The following is a 24,699-nucleotide window of genomic DNA, read 5'->3' on the forward strand; positions in this document are numbered from 1 at the left end:
ATGCAGTTTCCTCACTTTTCCTTTTGGGGACTAACATCATGCAAGCGAGTTTCACAAATCAAAAAAAAATAATGAGGCTCAAATTTAAGGAAATTAAGCAAATAATGTATTTTGTGATAATTTGCATCTGCTTGAGCATACAGACTGTCTGGGAGTGAATTGCAAAATTTTATTTGCCAGCTAGTCTGAATAGCTATTCATATCCAGATAGCTCCTAATTCCATTATGGATTAATCGTCCCCTTTGTGTTTAGATGTTATGTAATTTATGCTTGCTTTTTTTTTTTTTTTTTTAGTATGTGTTACTAGTGTTTTAACAGATAATATATGAATTATGTAATCAGGGAGCAAGTGATGGTCTATCTGTTTCACCTGGAGAAGTGGAGAAAATATGCTCTGTGATTCAGTTCACTGACTCAATCTTTAGCAAAGATGATGCATTTGGAAAAGCCAAGGATTATAAAGGGCCTTCTGCAAGCCATCTGAAAGAAAATAACAGATCAAAAAACAGAGTAAGTGAATCTTATTTATTTATTTAAAATTATTTCTCTACCACTTATTATAAAATCTAAGTGGTTTACAATGTTATACATACATAATTTAAGTAAAAACATCAAATTATCATCAAAATAAATAAATAGATCATAAAGTACAAATCCTTAAATATAAAATACCCACAATAAAAATAAGTGCAAAAGAATAAAATCGGAACAAACAACTAAAACAAATCAAGTATAAAACAAAACAAAATTAAATAAAATAGTGCCACAATAAACAGAGACAATGAAAAAACAAATTTCAACCATGTTATAGAGCTCTCTTGTAGTACTCTCCTTAAATAAACTACTGCATATAAACTTCTTATGTCAATTAGTGACAGCCTTTATTTATGGAAGTCTCGTACTTTTGTGGAAGTACATATATTCAGGTTAAGCATGTTGAGGCAATTTTTAGTAGCCCGCATAGTTGCAAAGTACAGGTGCACGTTAGTATGCAAATAACTTATGGCTAATTCTCAATTTAGCTATCAGATACTCTTGTACTGAGTGTGTACATAACTTTGTAGTTGATATTTCTGCCTATGGCAGATCGGGGGTAAAACAGCATGTATACATATGAAAATGCAATGCACATACACCATTTACTCTCCAAATTTAAACACCTCCTTCAAGAACACCTTTTTTTAAAATCTGGTTAAAAGTATGCATGCCATGAAAACCTATGATGGTAACTTTTAAACAGGTATGTGGGTGCACATGTGTGCATGTTTGTCGGCCTATGCCAAGGGGGCGGAGCCATTTTATAACATATGCGTGCATGATATAAAATAGATTGAACATGCACACATGTGCGTGTAATTTTAAGTAGGCACGCACCTATGCATGCAAAAGCTGCTTCTATTGCATAAGTGGGGGAATTTTAGACTTGCGCCGATGCAATTACCAGTTTTCCCAGTTCATTTCCAGTTCGCCCAGGTAAGGCAATGGGCTACGGAACCCTCTTTAGTTAAGTAGTCTCCCCTTTATCCTGCTAACCCTGACTTTTAAAACCCCACTCACCTTTTTACTTTTTTTTGTTTTCTGACTTACACGTCATCCATAGTAGAAATAAAGTTACATGGCAGGGGACCCCAGTACGCGCTTGTGTGCATAAGTATTTACATGCTGTTTTCTCTGAGAAATCCAGAAACGACCATGTCCTGCCCAGCCCATGCCCTCGCCCCCGCCTCTTTTTTGCGAGAATGTTTTTGTGTGCTAATGGAAGATACGTGCGTATTCGGGCGCCTTTTGAAATCCACATGGCACATGCCGGCCTGACTTATGTACGTATCTCCTGGTTTTGTTGCATGCTGGGCTTTTAAAATTTACCTTTATACGTACATTTAGCTGTTTTGGGAGAGACAAATTTCACCCAGTGCAATCTACCTGAGTAAATTCCTATTTAATCCCATTACAAAGAGTGATATACTGTCTCTCCAGCCAGATTTCCATTTTGCATAAACACTGTGAGGTCCATATTCAGTCACTGTTTGGATAGAAAAGGTAGCTGGATCAACTTTTCTAGCTGACTTTGAAGATATATTCAGTAGTGCAGCTGCACTATTAAATATAGCTGGCTATCTTAAAATTAACTTGACAACCTTATCCGGCTAACTTTAGGACAGCTCTTTGGCCTGACCAGACTTAGCTGGCTAAGGTATCCGGGTAACTCTATCGGAGTGTGTGCTAGCTACATTGGGGCGGAATCAGGGCGTCACCGGGGCTGACTCTGCGAAGACGGCGCAGACAGCGAAACGGTAAGGTTCCGTATCTCTGCCTATTTCGCGCCAAATAACTACACCTTTTATGGTGTAGTTATTCGGCATGGCGCCGGCAGCGATCGCACCACGGAGGTGCGATCACTGCCGGCTAGCGCAGGACCGCCCCCCCGCCCACCGTTACCGCGGGATTCACTATGCCTTGCGGCATTAGTGAATCCAGCCCTTAGTTGGCTAATGTAACACCTCCCTGAAATGCCCCTGGAACACCCCTAAGTTATCCAACTAAATTTTAGCTAGATATTCATTTAGCTGGATAACTTCTGAATTATCCATCAAAATGCTTCTGAATATGGATCTCTGATAGACTAAGAGCAGTTCAAGTAGAGCACAGAGTTTTCAGATAAGTTTCCCTCAAATTATTTCTTTGAAGCAGTGAAGAAGGAAACAGCTGATGTCTGGGTCTCTCTTTTATTCGTATGGCATGGAATTCTTTTCTGAAATGTTTTAGTGCAATGGAAAAGATTTAAAAAAAAAGAGTTAATTAGAAATGACTTTTTTCAGCATTAACTGCTTGTCAGTTTGCACTCACTTTAAGGTGAATGATAGAAAATAGTGAGTGTTGGATTTATGATCCAAATGTCAACTGGCTTGCTGACACCTTTCTCTGCATCAAATTTTTAAGACTCAAGAGTGCCTCTCTTTTTTTTCCGTGAAGTGTTTGCCTTGGCTGTAGTGGAGCTCTGCTCTTTCGCTTCATTTTCAAAGATTTTTCCGGTTGATTTTCAACTGTTACTGCGCCAGGTCCTTCTTTCACCAGTCGGTGTCTTTCCTACGGCATAGTAGGTTTAATTTCTCCCTTGTTATGGTCGATTCCCGGTGTGTCGCTCTTCGATGGCCTTTGACTGCTCGCCGGCTGTTTTTATGGTGTCGTCCAGTTTTAGATGATGCATCCAGTGCCTGCGGACCTTGTTCTTATGGCCTGGATTGGCCACTGTTGGAAACAGGATGCTGGGCTTGATGGACCCTTGGTCTGACCCAGTATGGCATTTTCTTATGTTCTTATGTTCTTATCACTGAACTGCATGAGGTTTGTATCTTCTGTCTGGGAGCATTGCACGACGTCTGGGGGGTGCACTCTCTGTGATTAGATGACCCCAAAGGCCTTCACGTGTGGATGGATTAGATGGAAAAGCTTTTTGTGACCAAAATGTCTGATCCATCTACTCTGCTGTCGGGGGCATTGGCCGCGGGGAGCCCTTAGATACACCATCCCTTTCCACTCCTCTGAGACCCTTTCTTTCGAGAGGGGCCAGAGATAGGCCATCTCCAGTGTTCTTGCATTCCAAGACATCGGGATCTTCGCCTTCCTTGGCACTGGAGAAGGACCGGGTTGAGCATCAAGGGAAGTCCCGCAATCAACGTCACCAGTCACCGTCTCTACTTGGCACCAGTGCGACCCCTTGGAGAGGAGGCCTCAACCTTCACCAGACCTGGGAGTCCCAGGCATTACCCACCGGTGTCAGTGCTAGGCCCTGAGCCTCCTCAGGACTCCGAGGAGGCTCTGGTGATGCTTCCCCCTCCTTCTTCTCCTCAGTCCATTTTATCTTCAGCAGATTTTCAAGAGGAGTTGGATTGCAGGGTTCAGCTAGTGGTGCTACAAGCCCTGTGGGGTATGGAGCCACCATCAACACTGATTCCTATGCCGGTGCTGGAGCCTGCGCCGTCTCTCTTGGCATCTCTGCTCAAGCATCTAGGTGTCTTTTTGGGCATACTACTAACAAAACCGGTGCCTGGGGTTTCATCTGTGCCCCAGCGGCCACCGCTGAGTGATTCCCATCATTGGGTCCTCCAAGGAGGAAGAGATGATATGGCCAACAGCCCCCTCAGGGCTGCAAGATCCACGGCCGCGATTCCTCGATCCCAATCCTAGGCCATTGGGGATCGTGGTGCTGTCGGTGCTCTCAATGCCCTCTATGCCTTTGGTGCCCAAACCTGGGTTGGGGGCGCATGTGGACAGCTTCTGCATACAAGGTCGCTGGTTAGCTTAGGAATCTCAATACGAGATCAACTTCCTGGAGCTTCGGGCGATCTGCTACGCATTTTGAGCATACCGGATATTTCACCTGTGGGGAACCCTGGATGTGGACCTCTTTGCCTCCCCTTGCAGCAAAAAAGTGAACCACTTTTGCTCCCTGTTCAGGGCAGATGGACTACCAGCCTCGGACGCCTTTGCCCGCAATTGGGTTAAGGGTCTTCTGTACATGTATCCTCCACTTTTGCTGGTAATGAAGACTCTCTTGAAGCTCCAGCAGGACAAGGGGACCATGAGCCTGGTGGCTCCTTATTGGCCAAGACAGATCTGATTCCCGTTCCTGTGGGACCTGTCGATCAGAGATCTGATTCGTCTAGGGACCTTCCCCGATCTGATTATATAGGATTGGGGCAGGCTATGCCATCTGAACCTCAGGTCATTAGCTTTGACTGCCTGGATGTTGAGAGAGGCTAGTCCTGCAGTCCCTTGACCTCTCTAATGACGTGTCTCAGGTACTGGTAGCTTCCAGGAAGTCTTCCACCAGGAAGATTTATAGACTGAAGTACAAGAGGTTCTCCGTCTGGTGCGAGAGTCATGGCTTGAATCCATTTGCCTATCTCCTCCAAAGTTGCTGGACTATCTGTGTCACTTCTTAGAGGCTGGGTTGAAAACCAATTCAGTCAGGGTACACCTGATGGCCATCAGCACTTACCATCAGGGTGTTTCTGATATGTCCATCTCTGTGCAGCCCATAGTAGGGCGGTTTATACGGGGTCTGCTTCAGTTGAAGTCTCCCCTACGGTCTCCCGTTGTGTCCTGGGACCTAAGCATAATATTGGCGCGGCTCATGCGTGATCCTTTTGAGCCTCTGTGCTCCTGCAATCTGAAGTTCCTGACCTGGAAGGTCCTCTTCCTAGTGGCGGTCAGGATGAGTGAGTTTCAGGCGTGCAGGGTGAGTGAGTTTCAGGCTTTGGTTACATAGCCACTCTACACGAAATTCTTTCATGATAGGGTGGTTCTGCATAGACATCCTAAGTTCCTGCCTAAGGTGGTGACAGATTTTCATCTCAATCAGTTGGTCATTCTGCCCATCTTTTTTCCAAGGCCTCATTCACACCAGGACGAACGGGCTCTGCAGTTTGGACTTTCTATCTAGAATGCACAGCAGGCCACAGACTGTCCGCACAGCTCTTCATATCTTTCGACAAGAATAGATTGGGAGTTGCGGAGGGCAAGGAAGCTCTGTCCAACTGGCTGGCGGATTATATCTCCTTCTGCTATGCGCAGACTGGACTTCGGCTGGGAGGCAGTGTCAAGGCTCGCTTTGCGAGAGCTATGGTAGCCCACTTACGGTCAGTTCCCATCACTGAAATCTGCAAGGCTGCAATGTGGAATTCCTTACATATGTTCACAGCCCACTACTGCTTGAACAAGGATGGTAGGTACGACAGTAGCTTCAGCCAATTTGTCCTTCGCAATCTCTTTCAGCCTTAAACCCAATGCTTCCTGCCTAGGGCCCATTGTTAGGGTTCAGGCTGCCTCCCTTTGTTACTAACAGCACTGTAGTTTATTGTGCCCGTTGGCACCCAATCAGGTGCTGTTGGTCATTGCTGTATCCAGGAGCAGCCTATAGCTTGGTATTCACCCACATGTGAGGACTACCATCCTGCTTGTCCTAGGAGAAAGCAGAGTTGCTTACCTGTAACAGGTGTTCTAGGACAGCAGGATGGTAGTCCTCACGAAACCTGCCCGCCTCCCCATGGAGTTGGGTTTTTCCTATTGTTTATTATTTTATTTTTATCGTAATTCTATATTATGAGATTGAAGAGGGACCCTGTATGGATGTGTGGTATAGGGCATGCTAGGCATGCTCAATGTGCCAGTCAGTTTCTAGAAACTGTGACAAAAGTTTTTCATGTTGGGCTCCATCTGATGATGTCACCCACATGTGGGTAACTAACATCCTGCTGTCCTAGGAGAACACCTATTACAGGTAAGCAACTTGGCCTCCATTGGCTGAAAGTGAGGACAAACCTAATTGTTCTGGACAGGTATAGCAGAATAAAGGAAAGAAAATAATTTTTCCATTCTTTATTGGAATTTCTTTCCATAGGTATTCAAGACTTTGATCTGTATTAGCCACTTGAAATTTAACCGTACTTGATTGTATTCCACTCCTGACATAGGGGGTCATTTATCAAAATGCGATAAGGCGTTTTCGCATGCGTTAAGGGCTTATCGCATGCGAAAAGCCCCGTTAACGCATGTGATAGGCCCTTACCGCATGTGAAAACGTGTCTGCAAAGAACTATCGCACAGCCATAACGCCAATTTTAACTACACCTCTTTGGATTGCGTTAGGCTGTGCGATAGCTGCTGCGACCGCGCGGTAAGGTTTCCTCGCCATTTGCGATGTCTCCTGTACGTCCTATGTCAGCTGAATGGACGGGTTCAGGAGGGAGGAAGAGAGAGAGAGAGAGAGAGAGAGACGCCATTCCAGGAGTTACTGGCAGATCCCAAATATTAGCGTTCCCAAGTCTACCTGGATAATAGCTACTATATTTATGGACTTTTGCTTAAGGAACTTATCCAGCTCAGTTTTGAAATCCCACTGTGTTAGTTGCTTTAACCACGTCCTCTGACAATAGATTCCATAGCTTAATTGTGTGCTGAGTGAAAAAATTCTTCCTACGATTTAAATCTTCTGGTTGCTGGTTTTGTTTGAAAGGGTAAATTAACTATTCCCTATTTACCTGTTCCACCCCACTCATGATTTTAGAAATCTCAATCATATCCCCTTTCAGCCATCTATTCTCCAAGCTAAAGAGGCCTAACCTGTTTAGCTTTATTCCATAAGGGAGCTTTTCCATCCATGTCATCATTTTTGTACCCCTTTTCTTTATCAGTATTGAAGTTTTCTTGTTTTTGGTTTTGTCATTTTTGTATTATTTTTTACTTTATTCTCATATTTTTCTCTGAGGACAAGCAGGATGGTAGCCCTCACATATGGATGACATCATCAGATGGAGCCCAATGCAGAAAACTTATGTCAAAGTTTCTAGAAACTTTAACTAGGCACACTGAGCATGCCCAGCATACCCTATACCACGCATCCACGCGGGATCCATCTTCAGACTCTTTTTTTCCCTGGAGCTGTCAAAACTTGAGCCGTAAAACTTTTGGCTTTTTGCCTCATGGAAAACTTTGTTTTTGCGGTTTTTCGCTGTCTTTCTTTGAAAGTCTGTCGCCGGATCTCTCTTGGTGCCTCCTTGTAGTTCCCTCAGTCAGGTTTGGGTAAGTTTTCTTTCGTGGTCAGTTCCCCTCGTGGTGGCGGTGCCTTGGTGCCTGTCTTCCATCGACACCCACCACCATCGTTTAGTGTTTTTCCTATTTGTTTCGCCCTGTGTTATAATTAGTGAGGTTTGGGTGGACCCTTGGACACTGTGGCAGCTGACCATGTCCACGAGGGGACGTCCCGTGAGGGGCCACAGGTCAGGCTCAGCTTAGGACACACAAACACAGAGATTGATCTTTTATTAGACAATGTGATGAAGCCAATGTTGAATACCATCACGCAAGATCAGGGCAAGCTGCACCATCCTAACCTCCAGGCCGTGACACTCACAGCCTGGATGTTGAGAGGTTAATCCTGCAGCAATTTGATTTTTCTGAAGATGGTCTTAGGTCCTGGTGGCTTCCAGAAGCCTTCCACTAGAAAGTTCTACAGACTGAAGTGTGAGCAGAAGGCCTTAGATCCGTTTTCCTCCCCCACACACAAACTGCTTGACTACCTTCCACACCTATTGGAGGCTGGCTTAAAAACCAGCTAGGTCAGAGTTCATCTCAGTGATTGGCACATACCACCACGGTGTAGATTGTATAGCCCATAGTTTACGTTTCATGCAGGGCCTGCTTCAGTTGAAGCCTCCCCTAAGGTCTCCCGCTGAGTCTTGGGACCTCATTGTGGTGTTGGCTCAGCTGATGGAAGCTCCTTTTGAGCCACTGCGCATCTGTGACCTGAAGTACCTGACTTGAAAGGTCATATTTTTGGTGGCAGTCACTTCAGCATGCAGGGTCAGTGAGCTTAAGGCCTTAGTGACTTATCCACCTTATAGTAAGTTCTGTCATGACAGGGTGGTCTTACATACACAGCCTATGTTCCTGCCTATGGTAGTGATAGATTTTCATCTTCTCCAGACACTCATCCTACCAATTTTCTTTCCCAGGCCTCATTCACACCAAAGCCCCATTCGCACCGGTGAGGGACCTTGATGAAGGTTGTTACAAGCGTGCCTGGTGGCGATGGGACGTTTATCCCTTGAAGTTATGAGTGCAACATCGTCTTTGTGAAAAATAGAGCTATCAAGTTCTTCAAGTTGGAGGCTCAATTTCTTATTGCGCTTTGAAACACCTTATTATACAAGCCTCTGAGGAAGCCCATTATACAGCGAAATGAAGGCCTTTGTAGGAGGGTCAAAGTATTGTTCATTAACAGCAGGGGATTTCAGCACTCTCTGCAATTTGAATGTTGGCTGTGGTTCTCATCTTTGTTGGGAGCCTTACGTTTGTGATTTTTGGACACATTCAAGATTTCTGAACTTCGAGCCCTGAATAAGTCAGTTATAATACTGCTGACTTTTGGAACTTTGGATTGGCTCATTGTTTGCTGCAGAGGGACTATGACATATGGAACATATATGACTTATATAGTTACTTGTTATATAGTTTTTATGAAGATTGGCATGGATGTGATTAGTTTTCAGGGATTTTGTATATTTTTTGTCCATATAATTTTAGTTTAGAAATGTTTTTGATATTTTTGGCTATATGCATTAATAAAAATGTGAGTGGTACACTTTTTCTGGATTTATAATTTTGTTGCATATATATTTACTAAAAGCTATGTAGGGGGTTTCAAACATCTTTTTGTATACCTTGCTAATTTATTATTCCCCTCGTTTTAATAGGTTAGTGCCTATTTATCTACCTATCTATCTAGATATGCAGAAAGCTACACCTGCTTGGCAGGTGTAATTTTCTGCTTATACGTGTACACATGTACCATGACAACCCACAAATTTTCAAAGCAGACTTGCACACAAGTCTTATTTGAAAATTTTGGCTAAAGCCCTGCTCAGCCTGTTATAAAATGATTTTAACAAATCTTTATAAGGCTTTGTTAAATAACTGGGCCGTGTTGTCATATATTTCCGTTTATCTGTTGCGAACATTGCTAATCTTTCTAGTCTGTCTCTCTCACTCTCTCTGTCTAGATAAATATTCAGAAGAGGCTGCTTTCCTTCAGCTTTTGATAAACAAATAAAGTGGCTGTTTGGGAAGAAGATAATGTTGGTGAAAATATGGCAAAAATATATTTATCCAAGGTGAAGCATGGAAAGTTTAGTTCAGCTAATCTCTAACCTGAAAGTTGGCTTTATATAGAAATTTTTATTTTTAGCAAATAACCCTTTAGCTTCCTCAGTTCTCATTTGTAGAAGAGGAAATATTGTTTCTGAATTGTGAATAATAAAGAATGGAAACAACATTTTCTTTCTAAGTTTTTAGCACATTTGGATGAAGAACCTTTTGCGCAGACTCAAGATATTCAAACCACTCTGAGTAAAATCCTGGATAAACAAGAAACCATGCTAGAAGAACTATCCTCTCAACTTTCAAGGGTAGTACATCAACCCCCGCTACAGCAGAGCTCAAATGAAAATGCCATGAAATGGTATGCATTAAGCAGAAAATTATACCCTTTTCTAGCTTCTATCTTGCTTTTTCTCATACTATTCAACTGCTTATTTTTTACTTTTTCATAATGAGGCATGACCAATTATTACTAAATGGTTATTTTATTATTTGAGTGAAAACTAAATAATCAATTACTATTTGTATGCAGATAAAAAGAAAATGCATGATCTAATTGATTTCTGTTACACTACACCGCAGCGCATATGTTTATTTGGGCCTGAAGCGGCTGCAGAAATAGTTGAGGATATAATAAAACTGGACCAGCTTATTTATGGTTTAGATATTTATTTACAGTGTTTCAAAAAGATAAGAATCAAGATAGTAGCTTACCTTGCGTCAGGCACATCTAACAGGTAAACTTCCACCGTCTTGGTGTATGTGAGGTCCTGTTAGCTCCCTGGGGCCTGCTCAAGCTCTCTAGGCCCGGGCTCTTATGGCAGGTGAACGGAGCCTCATTTCATTCAGAATCCCTTGCAGCCTTCTGCCTTAAGGAAGCCTGGGTTAAAAGCCTGAAATGGGCTCCTTAAGATATAATGAGGGAGTTGTTGGTACACTCTTTCACATACCCTCCGCTTCAGCTCAGCCTTGTCAGGTCGAGCATCCAGACATGCCGGGGTTACACCCTGGTCCAGCTTCACTTCTCCTCCAGTCATACTGACCCCACTACCCACCGGAGGATGGAGCGGGGCTGCCGGCCGGCGCGCGCAAAGTTATGCCTGCTTTCGACAGGTGTAACTTTGCCGACAAAGGTAGCGGGGGGGGTTTAGATAGGGCCGGGGGGGTGGGTTAGGTAGAGGAAGGGAGGGGAAGGTGGGGGGAGGGCGAAGGAAAGTTCCCTCCGAGGCTGCTCCGATTTCGGAGCGGCCTCGGAGGGAACAGGCAGCGCACGCTGGGCTCGGCACGCGCAGGTTGCACAAATGTGCACCCCCTTGCGTGCACCGACCCCGGATTTTATAAGATACGCGCGGCTACGCTCGTATCTTATAAAATCCAGCGTACTTTTGTTCGCGCCTGGTGCGCGAACAAAAGTACGCGATCGCGTATTTTTTAAAGATCTACCCCTATATTAACATACTGGGGCTCTGTCACTGTTCTTTGCTCCTTTTCATGTTGTTCCGCTAACTTGCATTCCAACTCCAGATCATCAAGCCAAGTACATTCTTCCTTTGCATGACGTTCTGTTTTACAGAAGCACACTCCCAAAGAGCCGGTCAGGTTTCTGCACTACCAGGGTCATTTAAAGACTTCCATTTTCAGCTGCCTATATGGACACAGGTCTTTTTCATGCCCATTTTCCTCACAAAAAGAGAGAGTCTGCAAGTCCCCATTTCTTCATTGTTCCTGCCTCTCCAGATTCCCCTTTTCTGGGTTGTGGATCATTGCTCCTTTGGAGCATTATTTTTAAGTTGCCCTTCTCATTCTCTCTTTGGCTGGATCACCAGGCAAATATCCATATGTTCGCTTTGGCCTTACCGACAGTCCTTTGCCAAGTGTCTTCTCTGTCCTCAGAGATTGGTGACTGGAAACTGGGCACGGATGCCGAGCCCCTTTTATTGGAGGTTCATTTCTGAGGTCCTCTATCCTCTATACCATGCCAGGGCATCATAATGGGTTGTCTGTCTAAGCCTCTTATGCCAGCAGGCATTGACTATACCTGGTAGAAGTGGTAGGCTTCCACCACTTCTAGAGCTCTCTACAGAGTGAGCCCAGTGTGTAGATACACACAGTAAAAATCACATCACGACAATAAATTAAAACATTAAAATGCAACATACAGCACTATTTCAAAACAGTTGGACACTGAAATGCAACATACAGCACTTGATGGAACTGCATTAAATCCATAGAAGTTAATCTGAGTATGCCTGTTTAATTAAATAAGCCTTTAATTTTTTACAAAAGATTTTATAATCTTCTTCTGAACTTAACTTTCCTTCCCAGCTTTTGTTCAGAGGATGGCTTTTTGATTTGCAGGGACAAAGAGAACTTGATTTTCCTTTACTTGGTTTCTTAAAGTATCTTTGTGCCACAAGAGAGTAGGTGTGGCACTTGTTTGCCATCTTTTTCCAGGATGTATGTAAGAGGATATGGGAAACCTCACATATTATATACTCCCTTGTGATAGCAGATTTGAAGTATCACATCCAGTCAGCTCAGGATTTGATAAACCCCTAATTACTTTATCACACTATGGTCATTGAATCTGACCTCAAAAGGGCCAGTAGTACCAAGATGCCTCAAAGTCCCTGGAATGTGAGCCTAAATCCTTGGACATTATTGGAATGTGAACTTGTCAGACTGATATACTATAGTCTTGCATAGGTTCTTACCAATACTACATGGCTGAATATTTGTGTACCATTTTGGAAGATGCTACACAAGAGAGGCAAAATGATTTGCACATCATAATGTAAAAAGGCATAGAGTGTGAGAAACATCTGGTTCAGCAGCCGACTATTTCCTTATTGTCCCACCAGACCAGTCCACATGCCTGAGTTTTGCTTTCCCACCAGCAGATGGAGACCCTGAACAACTGTTTTGCTGAAATCACCGTATAGAGTACAATGCTACTTGTAGCTCTTCAGTACAGGTGCTAGAACCAGCAGCTTGGTAGATAGGGGACAAATTGCTGCTGGTTGGTTCATTTTTCTGGACGACCCATTGGTTTGAATAGGGATGAGCAGGGGAGTCAGTGGCTCCTAACTGGCTTGTTCCGGTAATATGTATATAGGGGGGGGGGGGGGGGGGGGGGGTAGGATTTGATAGTCTCTCCAGCCCTGCCCACAGACCTTACCATCTTGGCCCCCCTTGAAGATCCTCTTGGGATAAAGACCACTTTTTAGGGAAGTATTTGATTTTTGTTTCTGTAGAGAGTAATAAAGTTTAAAAAAAAAACCCAGTTGTTTCCTTTGCCCATCCTGGGCAAAGGAAACAACTGGGTAAGCCTTATTGGGAAACAATAAGGGTAACCCTTATTGGGAAACAATAAGGGTAACCCTTATTGTTTGAAGGGAGTACTGATGAGTGTTTGTAGTATTTTTGGCAGCATTTTTTGAGCATGATTATAACAGTCTCCAAGTGCAGGAAGAGATGCCTATCTTGGGGATTGATACAGTGGCTCAGCAGCATCAGACCTCTGCTGCAACAATTTCAGGGGAGAGGAGTATCATATTCTGCAGCTCCAGGAATCCTCCTTGCAGAATTAAGTAGCATGGCAGAAAAACGGCCCAGGCCCAAAATCACTACTCCCAAGGAGGAGGGGGGAGCCCATTAAAGGGGGAAGTCAGACATTTTAAGTAACAACAATCACACTGCAGAGGCTTGTCTAGAACCTTTGGTTCTGTCAGTGGTGGAGAGTGATCACAGGAGAATGCGAAGAAGGGAGAAAGGGGAACTGGATCATTTGGCCAGGGATTGGCTTTCCCAGCCTTCCTCTACCCCCCTATTCTCCTTGTCAGTGCCCTTGATCCCAGATCCTCTAATGAGACATTCTAGCCTTTTGGTTTCAGCAAAAAGGCTGAGATGGAAGCCAGATTTTGGTTTGGATACGAGGTCTGTGGCATCAGCTTCAGATTCATTAAGGGACATTCTGGGTACACAGGATAATGGAGAAAGGGGAATCTGTGGAAGAATGTGAGATTCTGGTGGTGACAGGGAATGATCTGCGAGTGGTGCCTTTATTTAACTGAGAGGAAATCCCTGTTATGAGCACATAGGCATTGGCAGAATTGAGCACAGCGGAGGAGGAGGTGGAGCCTACCAAGTAGGGAAAAGATCCCATTTTTCAGGGTCTTCAGAAATCATAAAAATCTTTTCCTTTTCACAAAGCAGTTAAGGCTCTAGTTACTGCAGAGTGGGATACACCTGAGGATGGTCAGAGCGATGACTAAGCTCTCCTCTGCCTGAGGATGATGCAGAACAGTTAAAATTCCTGAAGGTGGATTGCTTGGTCTTGGAGGTTACTAAAAAGACTACAATTCCAGTAGAAGGTGGTGCAGCATTAAAGGATGCACAGGATAAGAGAATTTAGGTTATCCTCAAGCAATCCTTTGAGGTTGTTGCATAGGCTTTACAGGCTACTGTTTGCAGTAACTATTTATTTAGGGCATGTTTAAGCTGGATACAGCAGCTCCAGGTGGGGAGTATGGATGAAGGGGTGACAGCTAGGAAAACAGAAATGCTGGAGGCTAGTGTTGCCTTTGTCGCAGATGTGCTTTATAATCTCATTCAAACTTCAGCTAAGGTATATTGGTGTCAGTCTCAGCCAGGCATCTGCTGTGGCTCAGGAACTGGTCTGCGGACATGTTTTCTAAAGCGAGGCTGAGTAAGTTGCTCTGTTAAGGAAAATTGTAGGGAGGAGATCTTAAGTAAGTAAAGAACCTGGTGGAGACAAAGTCTCATAAGTTACTGGAGGATAAGCCTAGAGGGAGTCAGAAGGGGCTCCCAATTTTAGGGAGGTGAGGCTCTATCAGCCGAGAAAATTACTGACTTTGCACAGAGGTCATTTCAGTGGCAAGTCTCAGTTCTTTTGAGGAGGAATGAGAGGAGCTAGGGATGGAGATGTAGGCAGACAGGAAGTTCTAAAACTTCCCAGTGAGATTCAAGGGGTTCATTCTCCTATTCAACATATTGGGGGACAGCTGTCCCAATTTTATAGGGAGTGGGCCCAAATTATAATGGGCCAGTGGGTTCTTAAAGTAATAAGAGGCAGTTACACTTTAGAGTTTTCTCACCCAGTAGTGGACACCTTCATGATTTTGACTTTTCACTCCCCAGAGAAGAAGGAGACATTAATAACATAATAAATAATGGCAGATAAAGACAAAAATGGTCCATCTAGTTTGCCCAGCAGCTTTTTAAGGGTAGTTAAAAAAAAATTGCTGGGTAGGCTTAAATGGATCATTTTGGTCTTTATCTGCCATTATTTATGATGTTACAATGTTATTCTGGATCATGTTCTAGATTTGGCAGTAGTAGTTCCAGTGCCCAGAGAGAAGTGGGGCAAGGAGATATTCCATCTACTTCCTAATTTAAAAAAAAAAAAAAAAAAGAGGGCACCTTCAGGTCTAGCCTAGATCTCAAGAAGATAAACGAGGCCCCATAGATCCCTCATTTCTGCATGGAGACTCTTCTGTCAGTTATTGTAGCAGTGAGTAAGGAAGAATTTCTGATGACCCTGGCTATCTCTGAAGCAAGTGAATTTTGAGTGCTTCTGTTTGGGAGGGCGGATGTAATAAAGGACCAAAAAGAAATATTCCCACTGTAAACAATTAGTATTCACCAGAATAAATCTAATTTATATACTGTCAATGAGATAGCCAATTGTACAATTTTGCAGACAGCTGATCAAGTGTACATTGCTTTGGAAATTTTATTATAAAATTGGAAAGCGATTACTAAATTTTATAAATAAATAAAGGGAGGAAAAGACTCAGAATTAAGCCATGTGTATGTACACATTTGCCAAGCTTTCTGTCATTGGTCAGAAAAACCTCCGATTAATTCAAAGTGAAAATTTCTTATTTTAATACTTAAATGCGAGTGCTTTCATCAGTTAAATAGTGATCAAAAAACTTGAAAACTGAGGTCAGTTAGCTTTTGCCACTATAATCCAAACAAAATGAACACTACTTGAAAGTTGCTGATAAAGCTGTCACAGCCAGCATTTCATTGTGAAAAGCTGCTTCAGGCCCTCTATACTCAGCATTTCGTCATGTGTAACCGTTGCAAAACATTTTCTGCAAATATACGAAAGATGTAAGTGCACTCCAGTTTAAAATAGGAAAGAAAAAGGTGAATCTTACTTACAATTATAGACAACTTAAAGTCTTCAAAATGATAGTATCCATGAAAGAATTAAAATGGTGGCAATAGACTCTAGGCATAGCAGCCTTAATATTTAGCCTCCATGAAAGTCATGTGATAAGTAGCAGCCAATCACAAAATATAAAGCACAATGTCAAACAATATATTATAAAAAATAGTACGTTGTTATAAAATGGAACTTTTCTAAAAGGGTTGATTTCTCCAGTTATCAAAATTACAAGAATAAGCTCCATTCAAGGAAAATATTCAGTCCAAGTGGTTCCAAGATTTCCAATAGAAAAAACAAATTCTGTGCCAAACAATGTAACAAAGTATCACGATTCTCTTCCATGGGATGTTCCTTAATACAGTCAATGATAAAATGTTCAAATTGTTCAAAAGAATGCTTGCTCTGAAAATAACTACAAAAAACATGTATTCACCAAAAATAACACATAAATAATATTTTTCTATGGGACCATCATATAAACCCCAATTGTTAGTATCTTTTACAGCATTAAATGTGCTCCATCTATAACTCAAGGGGGTACAGTTTTAATCATTGGTCCTGTTTTTTAAAGATTTTTTTTAAGCATTTCACACGAAAACATTATTTTAAAAAGTGCACTACTTCCATTAATCGAGGAAATAAATTCATGCCCTAGTAGTGCACAACAGCGCGCACATCTCCCTGAGCGCGCACCAAACCTACGCGCACAACTTCCACGCACCGGAGTGCACAACTGTATTTTACGCGCACAAGCCATGGCACCACTGGAAAAGAAACTCAAAGCTCAGGGCTTTTGCCCAGCATGCCACACTAGAGCTGCACAGCATGAGGAGGCCACGGCCCTGTGTATACAGTGCGAAGAAGCCCTAGGGGATCCAATTCATGGCCCTCCCCAGCCAGTACCGGGTTACAGCCTCTCGAGCAGTATGCAGGACCTAGCATTGCACAGTGGGGCCTCCCCTCAAATGGGGCTCCCCAGGGACACAGCGCCCCTTAGTCTAGACCCAGCATCTATCTCCTGGGTGGAATTCTTCAAAGGTCTGCAAACCTTTGTCCACATGCAACCGGGGCCTCCTATAATACGGCCCCAGGTTCCACCAGAGGTCCTCAACATCCCGGGATCCTCTCTGCCCAGGGAAGTGATCCCACCACCCAGAAGCCCCACCTTCGGGGACACAGACAACTTGGATGAGGATTCAGAACCCCTGGAGGAAGGGGAGCTCCCTCCGGGGGCAGAGCCCCACCGAACCATGAGACGCTTCTTCACCAAGGACGAGCTTCCAGACCTGGTCACACACAGCTTAAAGGAGCTTGTTATCCCGGGCACAAGTGCCTCGGGGGAACCTAAGATGAACCCCCTACTAGAGGGACTCCGTCAGACCTCCCGCCATTTCCCACTATTTCAAGCCATCCAGCAACTAATTGACCTGGAATGGGATGCTCCGGGAACTACGTTCAAAGGGGGGGTGGGCTCTGGCAGCCATGTACCCCCTGGACCCAGCCGTCAAAGATCTCCTGGCATGTCCGAAAGTGGATGACATGGTCTGCGCAGTCTCGAAGTGCACTACTATCCCGGTGGAGGGAGGAGCAGCACTCAAGGATGCTCAAGACAGACGTCTGGAATCTATCCTCAAACGGTCCTTTGACGTCTCCGCTATGTCTTTACAGATCGCGGCCTGCTGTTCCGTGGTGACACACGCCTGCTTATCACAGACCAGGAACAACACTCCTGGGGAGGCCCTGGAACCAGCAGTATCATTCCTCGCGGATGCCGCTTCTGATCTGGTGCGCACCGCAGCTAGAGGAGTGTCATCTGCTGTGGCAGCCAGAAGACAACTCTGGCTCCGAAACTGGTCGGCCGACGCATCCTCCAAAACAAGAATCACAAGGATGCCTTTCAAGGGAACACTCCTGTTCAGAAGCGAACTAGAGAAATAGCCAACAAATGGGGCGAGTCTCCACTGCCGTGGCTACCGGAGGACAGGAATAAGAAAAACCAGCGATCCTTCCCCCGAACCTCCAGGGGCAGAGGATCACAGCGCTTCAACCCATATAGAAGCTCATATCAAGCGACCCGCCCCGCAGGTCGAAGCCAGTCCTTTCGGAACAAGCACAACAAAAGGGGAGCCAGCTCGGGCCCAGGCCCCAGCCGCACCCCACAATGAAAATCAGCCGACTCATCAAAAGAAAGAAGCCATAGGGGGCAGACTTGCCCTATTCTACCAAAGATGGGTCGAGATAACTTCGGACAAGTGGGTCCTATCCCTCATTCGAGAGGGATATTACCTGGATTTTCACCACCTCCCTCTGGACAACTTTGTGGAATCCCCCTGCCATGACCCTTCCAAGAGGATGACAGTGGAAGCTACACTGACCAGATTGCTAGCCTTAGAGGCTATAACACCGGTGCCTCAACAACAAATAAATACTGGACATTATTCCATCTATTTTATCATCCCCAAGAAAGAAGGAACATTCAGACCCATCCTGGACCTCAAGGCGGTCAACCGTCACTTGAAGATTCCTTGCTTCTGCATGGAAACCCTACACTTGGTAATAAGGGCGATACAACTGGGAGAGTTCCTTACATCCCTGGATCTGTCGGAAGCCTACCTACACATTCCAATCCATCAAGAGCATCAGCGTTTTCTACGCTTCTCAATCCTGGACCATCACTACCAGTTCCGGGCACTACCATTTGGGTTAGCCACTGCACCCCGGATGTTCACGAAGATCATAGTGGTGATGGCAGCAACACTGAGGAAGGAAGGAATCCGCATGCACCCTTATCTGGACGATTGGCTGATCAGGGCGAAATCCCCAGAGGAAGCCACCAGGCAACCAACAGAGTCAATACTACTGGAGAGCCTCGGGTGGGTGCTCAACACAAACAAGAGCTGCCTGCAGCCCTCCCAATCTCTAGAATACTTGGGAGTCCGGTTCGACACCAAACAAGACAAGGTCATCCTGACACCGACAAGGAGATCAAAACTGATGACCCAGTTTCGAACCCTGTTGAGCGAACTTCACCCCCACAGCATGGGATTACCTACAAGTCCTCGGTCTCATGGCATCCACACTGGAAGTAGTGCCATGGGCACGAGCTCACATGAGACCCCTACAATGCTCAAAACTATCACGATGGAACCCACTGTCCCAGAACTACACCGTACGTCTTCAGCTCCCGGACAGAGTTCGGGCCCAACTATGATGATGGCTACAAGAAGGCCATCTGAGCCCGGGAACGAGACTATCCTCACCAACCTGGATCCTGCTCACCACAGATGCCAGCCTACGAGGATGGGGAGCACACTGCCAGGAGCTAACCGCCCAAGGGCAATGGAACAAAGAAGGGTCGGGATGGAACATCAATCACCTAGAAGCCCGGGCAGTCAGACTAGCCTGCCTAGGGTTCGGTCACAGACTCCGAGACAAAGCGGTCAGAGTAATGTCGGACAACGCCACAACGGTGGCCTACATCAACCGTCAGGGAGGAACCAGAACAGGTGTCTCTGGAAATAGACAGGGAGGAACAGGTATAGCCAGGAAATAGCCAGGGAGGAACAGGTGTCTCTGGAAATAGACCTCCTAATGTCATAAGCAGAAGCGAATCTTCAAGAGATCTCGGCCGTCCACATCGCCGGGAAAGACAACGTCGCTGCGGATTACCTCAGCAGAGAAAGTCTAGACCCAGGAGAATGGAGGCTGTCGACCACAGCATTCCAATTGATAGTAAACTGTTGGGGAACACCAACCATGGACCTCCTGGCAAACCGGTCCAACACTCAAGTGCCCAGTTTCTTCAGCCACAGGCAGAAACCCCAGTCCCAGGGAATCAATACTCTGGTACAGACCTGGCCACAGGAGACTCTGTTATACATCCTCTTAATACATTCTCTCCAACCTGAACATGCATACCCTCCTCATCCAACCTAATAATGCGTACTGGACTTGATATGTTTATTTCTGTAAATGTTCACATTGTTATACTGTTGCAAAACTGCTAAGAAAAATGTTCACTTTGTAAACCGTTATGATGGCTCTACCGAAGGACGGTATATAAAACTCATCAAATAAAGAAATAAATAAATACGCCTTTCTGCCGTGGCCCCTATTAGGCGCAATTATCCACAAGATAGAACACCACAGGGGACCAGTACTTCTAGTGGCCCCGGACTGGCCAAGAAGACCATGGTACACAGACATGCGAAGACTGCTGACAGGGAGCCCCCTTCCGCTACCTACACACAGAGACCTGCTCCAACAGGGACCGATCCTCCACGAGGATCCAGCTCAATTCTCTCTTACGGTCTGGCCATTGAGAGGACTCACCTGAGGAAGAGCGGATACTTGGGGGAAGTAATTGACACCCTACTCCAAGCATGCAAGTTCTCCACATCCCTAACATACATAAGGATTTGGAGAGTATTCGAAGCCTGGTGCGAGGACTGCGACATCATACCACGCTCAGTCAAAATTCCTGCGATTTTGGAATTCCTGCAGAACGGCCTACAAAAGGGATTGTCTCTCAACTCCATCAAGAGCTAGCTAATTCCCTTCTCTGTGACAACATTTAAATATTAAAATAATAATACATTTTCATTTTGAATTAATGGGAGGATTTTCTGACCAATGATAGAAAGATTGGTGAATACATACACACAGCTTAGTTCTGAGGTCTTTTCTTCCCTTTGCATGATCATGTGTCTGCAAGATTGTATAATTAGCTGTCTCATTGATAGTATATAAAGTAGACTTATTTGGGTGAATATTTATTGTTTACATGGGAATTCATTCCTCTTTGATATATTCATCATATTCTCATAAGCCCCATTTTATTTGTGTGATAAAGGACCGCCATAGGATACTTTAGACCTTCTCTGCTGCTATTTCTGAGCTAATTTGGGCACTCAGAAGTGTTTATCTGAAGAAGCCGTTTTGTTTTCCTTAGAAGAGATGCTATCAATTGCCTTTTGCCCAAGACAGGGTTCAAGACAACCAAAGAGACAAAAAAGCATTCAAAACCCCATACTACCACCCAGTCAAAACTGGGTCGGGGTTTTTTTCTGAGTCTAAGGGTAATAACCAGTATTCCAGTCTTTTTTTTTTCCAGTTTAACTGAAACCAGGACCTTATCAAATCTGAAATCTCCTCCTTCTCAAGGTAGTGAAACCTGTTTTACTGCAGGAAAGAGGGCAGTATTTTATTCCAATTACTTACTAGTCCCCCCAAAAGATAGAAGGATTCAGATTAAGGGCCTTGCAAAAACTCTTCAGGAGTGGGAATGAGAGAATATATTGTTCTCCTGGGTTTCTGCACCTGACAGAAAGTACCCCCTGTTTAAGAGTAGAACAGTAGTCAGGTGCAGAAACCCAGGAGAACAATACATTCTCTCATTCCCACTCCTCTGCCATCCCTACTTATGTTCTGTCCACTGCTTATGCACTTCTAATTTGATCCTTCAAGAACATTTTATTCTAATTGCGCCCTGTGACAATTCTGACACTCTTGCCATGTTTTTCCTTCTCTCCCCCTCCCCCCGGATATCTATCCATGGGTTCCTGTTCATTCCAGATCAGTCCACACTTCTGGGTTTTGCCTCCCTGCCAACAGATGGAGACAGAAGAAAAGCTTCACTGACACTGCTACGTAACCTAGAGTGCCACCTGCAGTCCCTCAGTATTTCTCTGTCTCCAGCAGATAGTAGAGGTGTAGAACTTGCAGTCTGGAGTGAAAAAAAAAAGAATAGTAAAGAGTTCAGTAGAAGCTTCCTCCTAGCGAGTTGTTAGGTCTCTAGTGGGGGCCATCTTCCCTGGTTGAGGTGGATGAGCAGGGTGTGTCTTGTCCCTGGATATTGAGGGGGTTTTGATTAGCTGGTGGTCCTGTTCCTCATTCCCCTAGAGAACCCTCGGAAACCAGCTGTCGCTCTACAGCATTCAGGAAAGTATTATAATTTGAGTTTATCTGTAAGTTAAAAAAAAAAAAAAAAAAAAAGCCTGACAGGCGGCTTGGAGAGGGATTTTTAACTTCGGTGGGCCCCTGTGAGTGATCAGTGATTGCACCGACACAGGGGAGAGCCAGTGGTAGCTGGAGGTCCTGGCATTGATGAGTCTGCCACAGCAAGTGGCAAATAGGCAGCACATGCTCCCTGTGACATTCTGCTTCTCTTTCTATGTTTTTCTTCTCTCTTCTCCCCTCTGATATCTACCCATGGGATATGCTCCCCTACCATGGCCATTCAAGGTTATTGTCTAATAACCTATTACTTTATCTCTGTTGTCCTCCTTCCTCTCTCTTGCCTCCTCTCTCCTTTTCATATGTTCCCTGTGGAACGCCCACTCTGTATCCAACAAACTAGTATACATCAATGGATCTCTTCATCTCTCATTCTCTCCATTTCTTAGCCTTAACAGAAATTTGGCATTCAACTGATGACTTTGCCTCACTTGCTGCTGTCTGGAGAATGCCTAGTTCTCACAACCATGGTGGGCTTGTTGGATTTTCTTCTTGCCCCCCCCTTGTATATTTCACCTTCTCCTTCCCCGACAATCCCATTTCTTTTTGTCCTTAGAGGCCCATTCTGTCTGCCTGTCTACTCCACTACCTCTCTGGGTAGCTGTTATATATGAGCCTCCTGGTAAGTCCCTCCTCTTCCTTCCTCACTGTCTACTGGCTATCCTTCGTAGAATCATATTCCCCTTCCTTGTCCTAGGGGATTTCAGTTTACTTTTAGATGACCCCCCTCTTAACCTTATGCCTCTAGGCTTCTTGCCCTTGTTTCCTCATTTGACCTTCAGCTATATTCTACAACCCTCATCCACCAACTTGACTTCTGCGATGACCTGGTCTTTTCCAATTGCTCCCTCTATGCTGCTTCTATAACTGCTATTTCCCTATTTGACTATCCCTCATATCCTTTACACTTAGCTATCCTTTTCATCTCAATCAGCCCACATCTATACCTTTAGGACACCCAAGGCTTTGACCTCTGTTCCTTCTATGCACCTATCCCTGCTCTCCTGTCCTCTATAACCTGACCAAAAACTGTTGATAAAGCAGTCTTTTATTATAGTACTGTATGCTCCTTCGCTTTGGACCTTATCACATATTGTACCAAGCCCCAACCCTGGCTCAACTTAATCCCCACCTATAACCACCTACTTTATATTTTCTCAGTTGTGCCTTTGCTAACCTAACTCCAAGCCTCTTCCTTGTTTTTTGATTTGTTCTTTGGTCTTGATTAGATTGTCAACTCCAAAGAGTAGGGATTGTCATCTATGTGTATCTGTACAGCACTACATACATCTGGTATGTGCCATACAAATGATTAATAATAATACGGGAACAGACTGAAGTACTGACATTTACAGAATTTGTGGATTATCCTGATAGCCTCAAGGTGACTAAACAGCATGAAAAGGCAGTGGGGAGAAGGAAAGGAATGCTAAGGTGCACAGGGATAAGACTAACTAGTAGAACAAAGGAAATAATAATACCTCTGGATTGAACATTGGTAAAACCTCATCTGAAGTATTGTGCTACATGCTAGATGGATATAGACAGGATAAAGGGAATCTAGGTGACCTACCAAAGTGGGGAAGAGTTTGCATCATAATTCTTTGTGAAAAGTGATTTTATTACCTTCTGCATTAAAGATTTGGAATTTTTGCAAAACATTGATTTTGTTCCCTTTTTGTTAGGCTGAAAAGAGAGACCCCTGATGGAAGAACTATGTTGCTAGCAAAACTTCATGAAGTAGAGATGGCAGCAAGGTCTACAGAAATACTGCTATCATTATTGAAAGATAGTGTTGCTGAGATGCCAAGTGTAAGTATGTATCAGTTAGATGGTAATTTTCAAAGTCATTTCCATAGATAAAATTGTGCTTTATGCACATAATGGACTTTTAAAAAAATTGCCTGCCCTATATGTGGTAAAAGTGTGTGTATAGGGCCTCTATGTGCTTACTTTTACCAACAATCAGCAGAGTTTGGAATTGCACACATTTTTCTGCATTTGCAAAAGTATGCATGTAATTCTTCTAAAAAAAATACCTACACAACTTATCAGGTATAAATGTGTTTGGGTAATTTTTCTCTGAGTACAAGCAGGATGTGTAGTCCTTACAAATGGGTGGCATCATCTGACAGAGCCCGGCGAGTGAAGACTTCTCCTAACCTACAAACTTTTGGAATGCTCTGCCATTCCTCTACCATCCCTACTTATGTTCTGCCCACTGCTTATGCATCATAGATGTCATATGGATCCCCTTCAGTTGTTTTTCCATGGAGCCTAATGATCACATGATTCTCATTGTGTGAGAAATGTGTTAATTTTTTTCATGTGTTTTTATTACAGGGCCTCTCAGTTCATCTTATCTCACTCTTTTTAGGTTCATTGTGTAGGTTTTTCAATTATTTTCAAGTTTTCTTAGATTTTCCAATAACTGTCATGTGTATTGATTGGCATTGGGTCATCAAGCAATATCATTCATTTGTTGTTAAAATCGAAGAGTTTAAATTTTCAGCCAGTGTCCCTAAAAGAGAAGAGGGCCAGTGGCCACAATAAGTGCTCTTGATGCAGACATGCCTATCACAGATCCCCATGATAGATATATATATTCTCTCTGGAGGCTGACCACAACATCTCTGAGTATTCCACTTGTAAGAAAATGATTTCCAGAGGATGACATTCTTGACTAGAGCACCTGGAGAAGTTGTTTGGGAAAAGTAAATCTGACTCATTGGCATCAGAGGTATCTGAATTGAAAGACCTAGGGGCTGCACTGGACACTGGTGATGCATCGACATTGAGGAGACATTGACCACCCATAGAGGCC

The 24,699-nt window shown here is 44.1% G+C and overlaps 1 protein-coding gene across 8 annotated transcripts in view; it reads left to right on the plus strand.

The window, feature by feature from the left end:
• Nucleotides 1-24,699, plus strand: part of ODF2L (outer dense fiber of sperm tails 2 like) — a 192,372-nt gene that overhangs the window by 27,214 nt on the left and 140,459 nt on the right. For 6 of the 8 annotated variants that reach the window (XM_029617769.1, XM_029617768.1, XM_029617765.1 and 3 more), the window contains exons 4-6: nt 344-511; nt 9,850-10,022; nt 23,561-23,687. In XM_029617769.1, the coding sequence (XP_029473629.1) occupies nt 344-511; nt 9,850-10,022; nt 23,561-23,687 (468 nt within the window). The remainder of the gene's footprint in view (nt 1-343; nt 512-9,849; nt 10,023-23,560; nt 23,688-24,699) is intronic. The other 2 variants (XM_029617772.1, XM_029617771.1) reach the window with 1 other exon arrangement.

Source organism: Rhinatrema bivittatum, chromosome 10 (genome assembly GCF_901001135.1).
Source record: "Rhinatrema bivittatum chromosome 10, aRhiBiv1.1, whole genome shotgun sequence".
NCBI lineage: Eukaryota > Metazoa > Chordata > Amphibia > Gymnophiona > Rhinatrematidae > Rhinatrema > Rhinatrema bivittatum.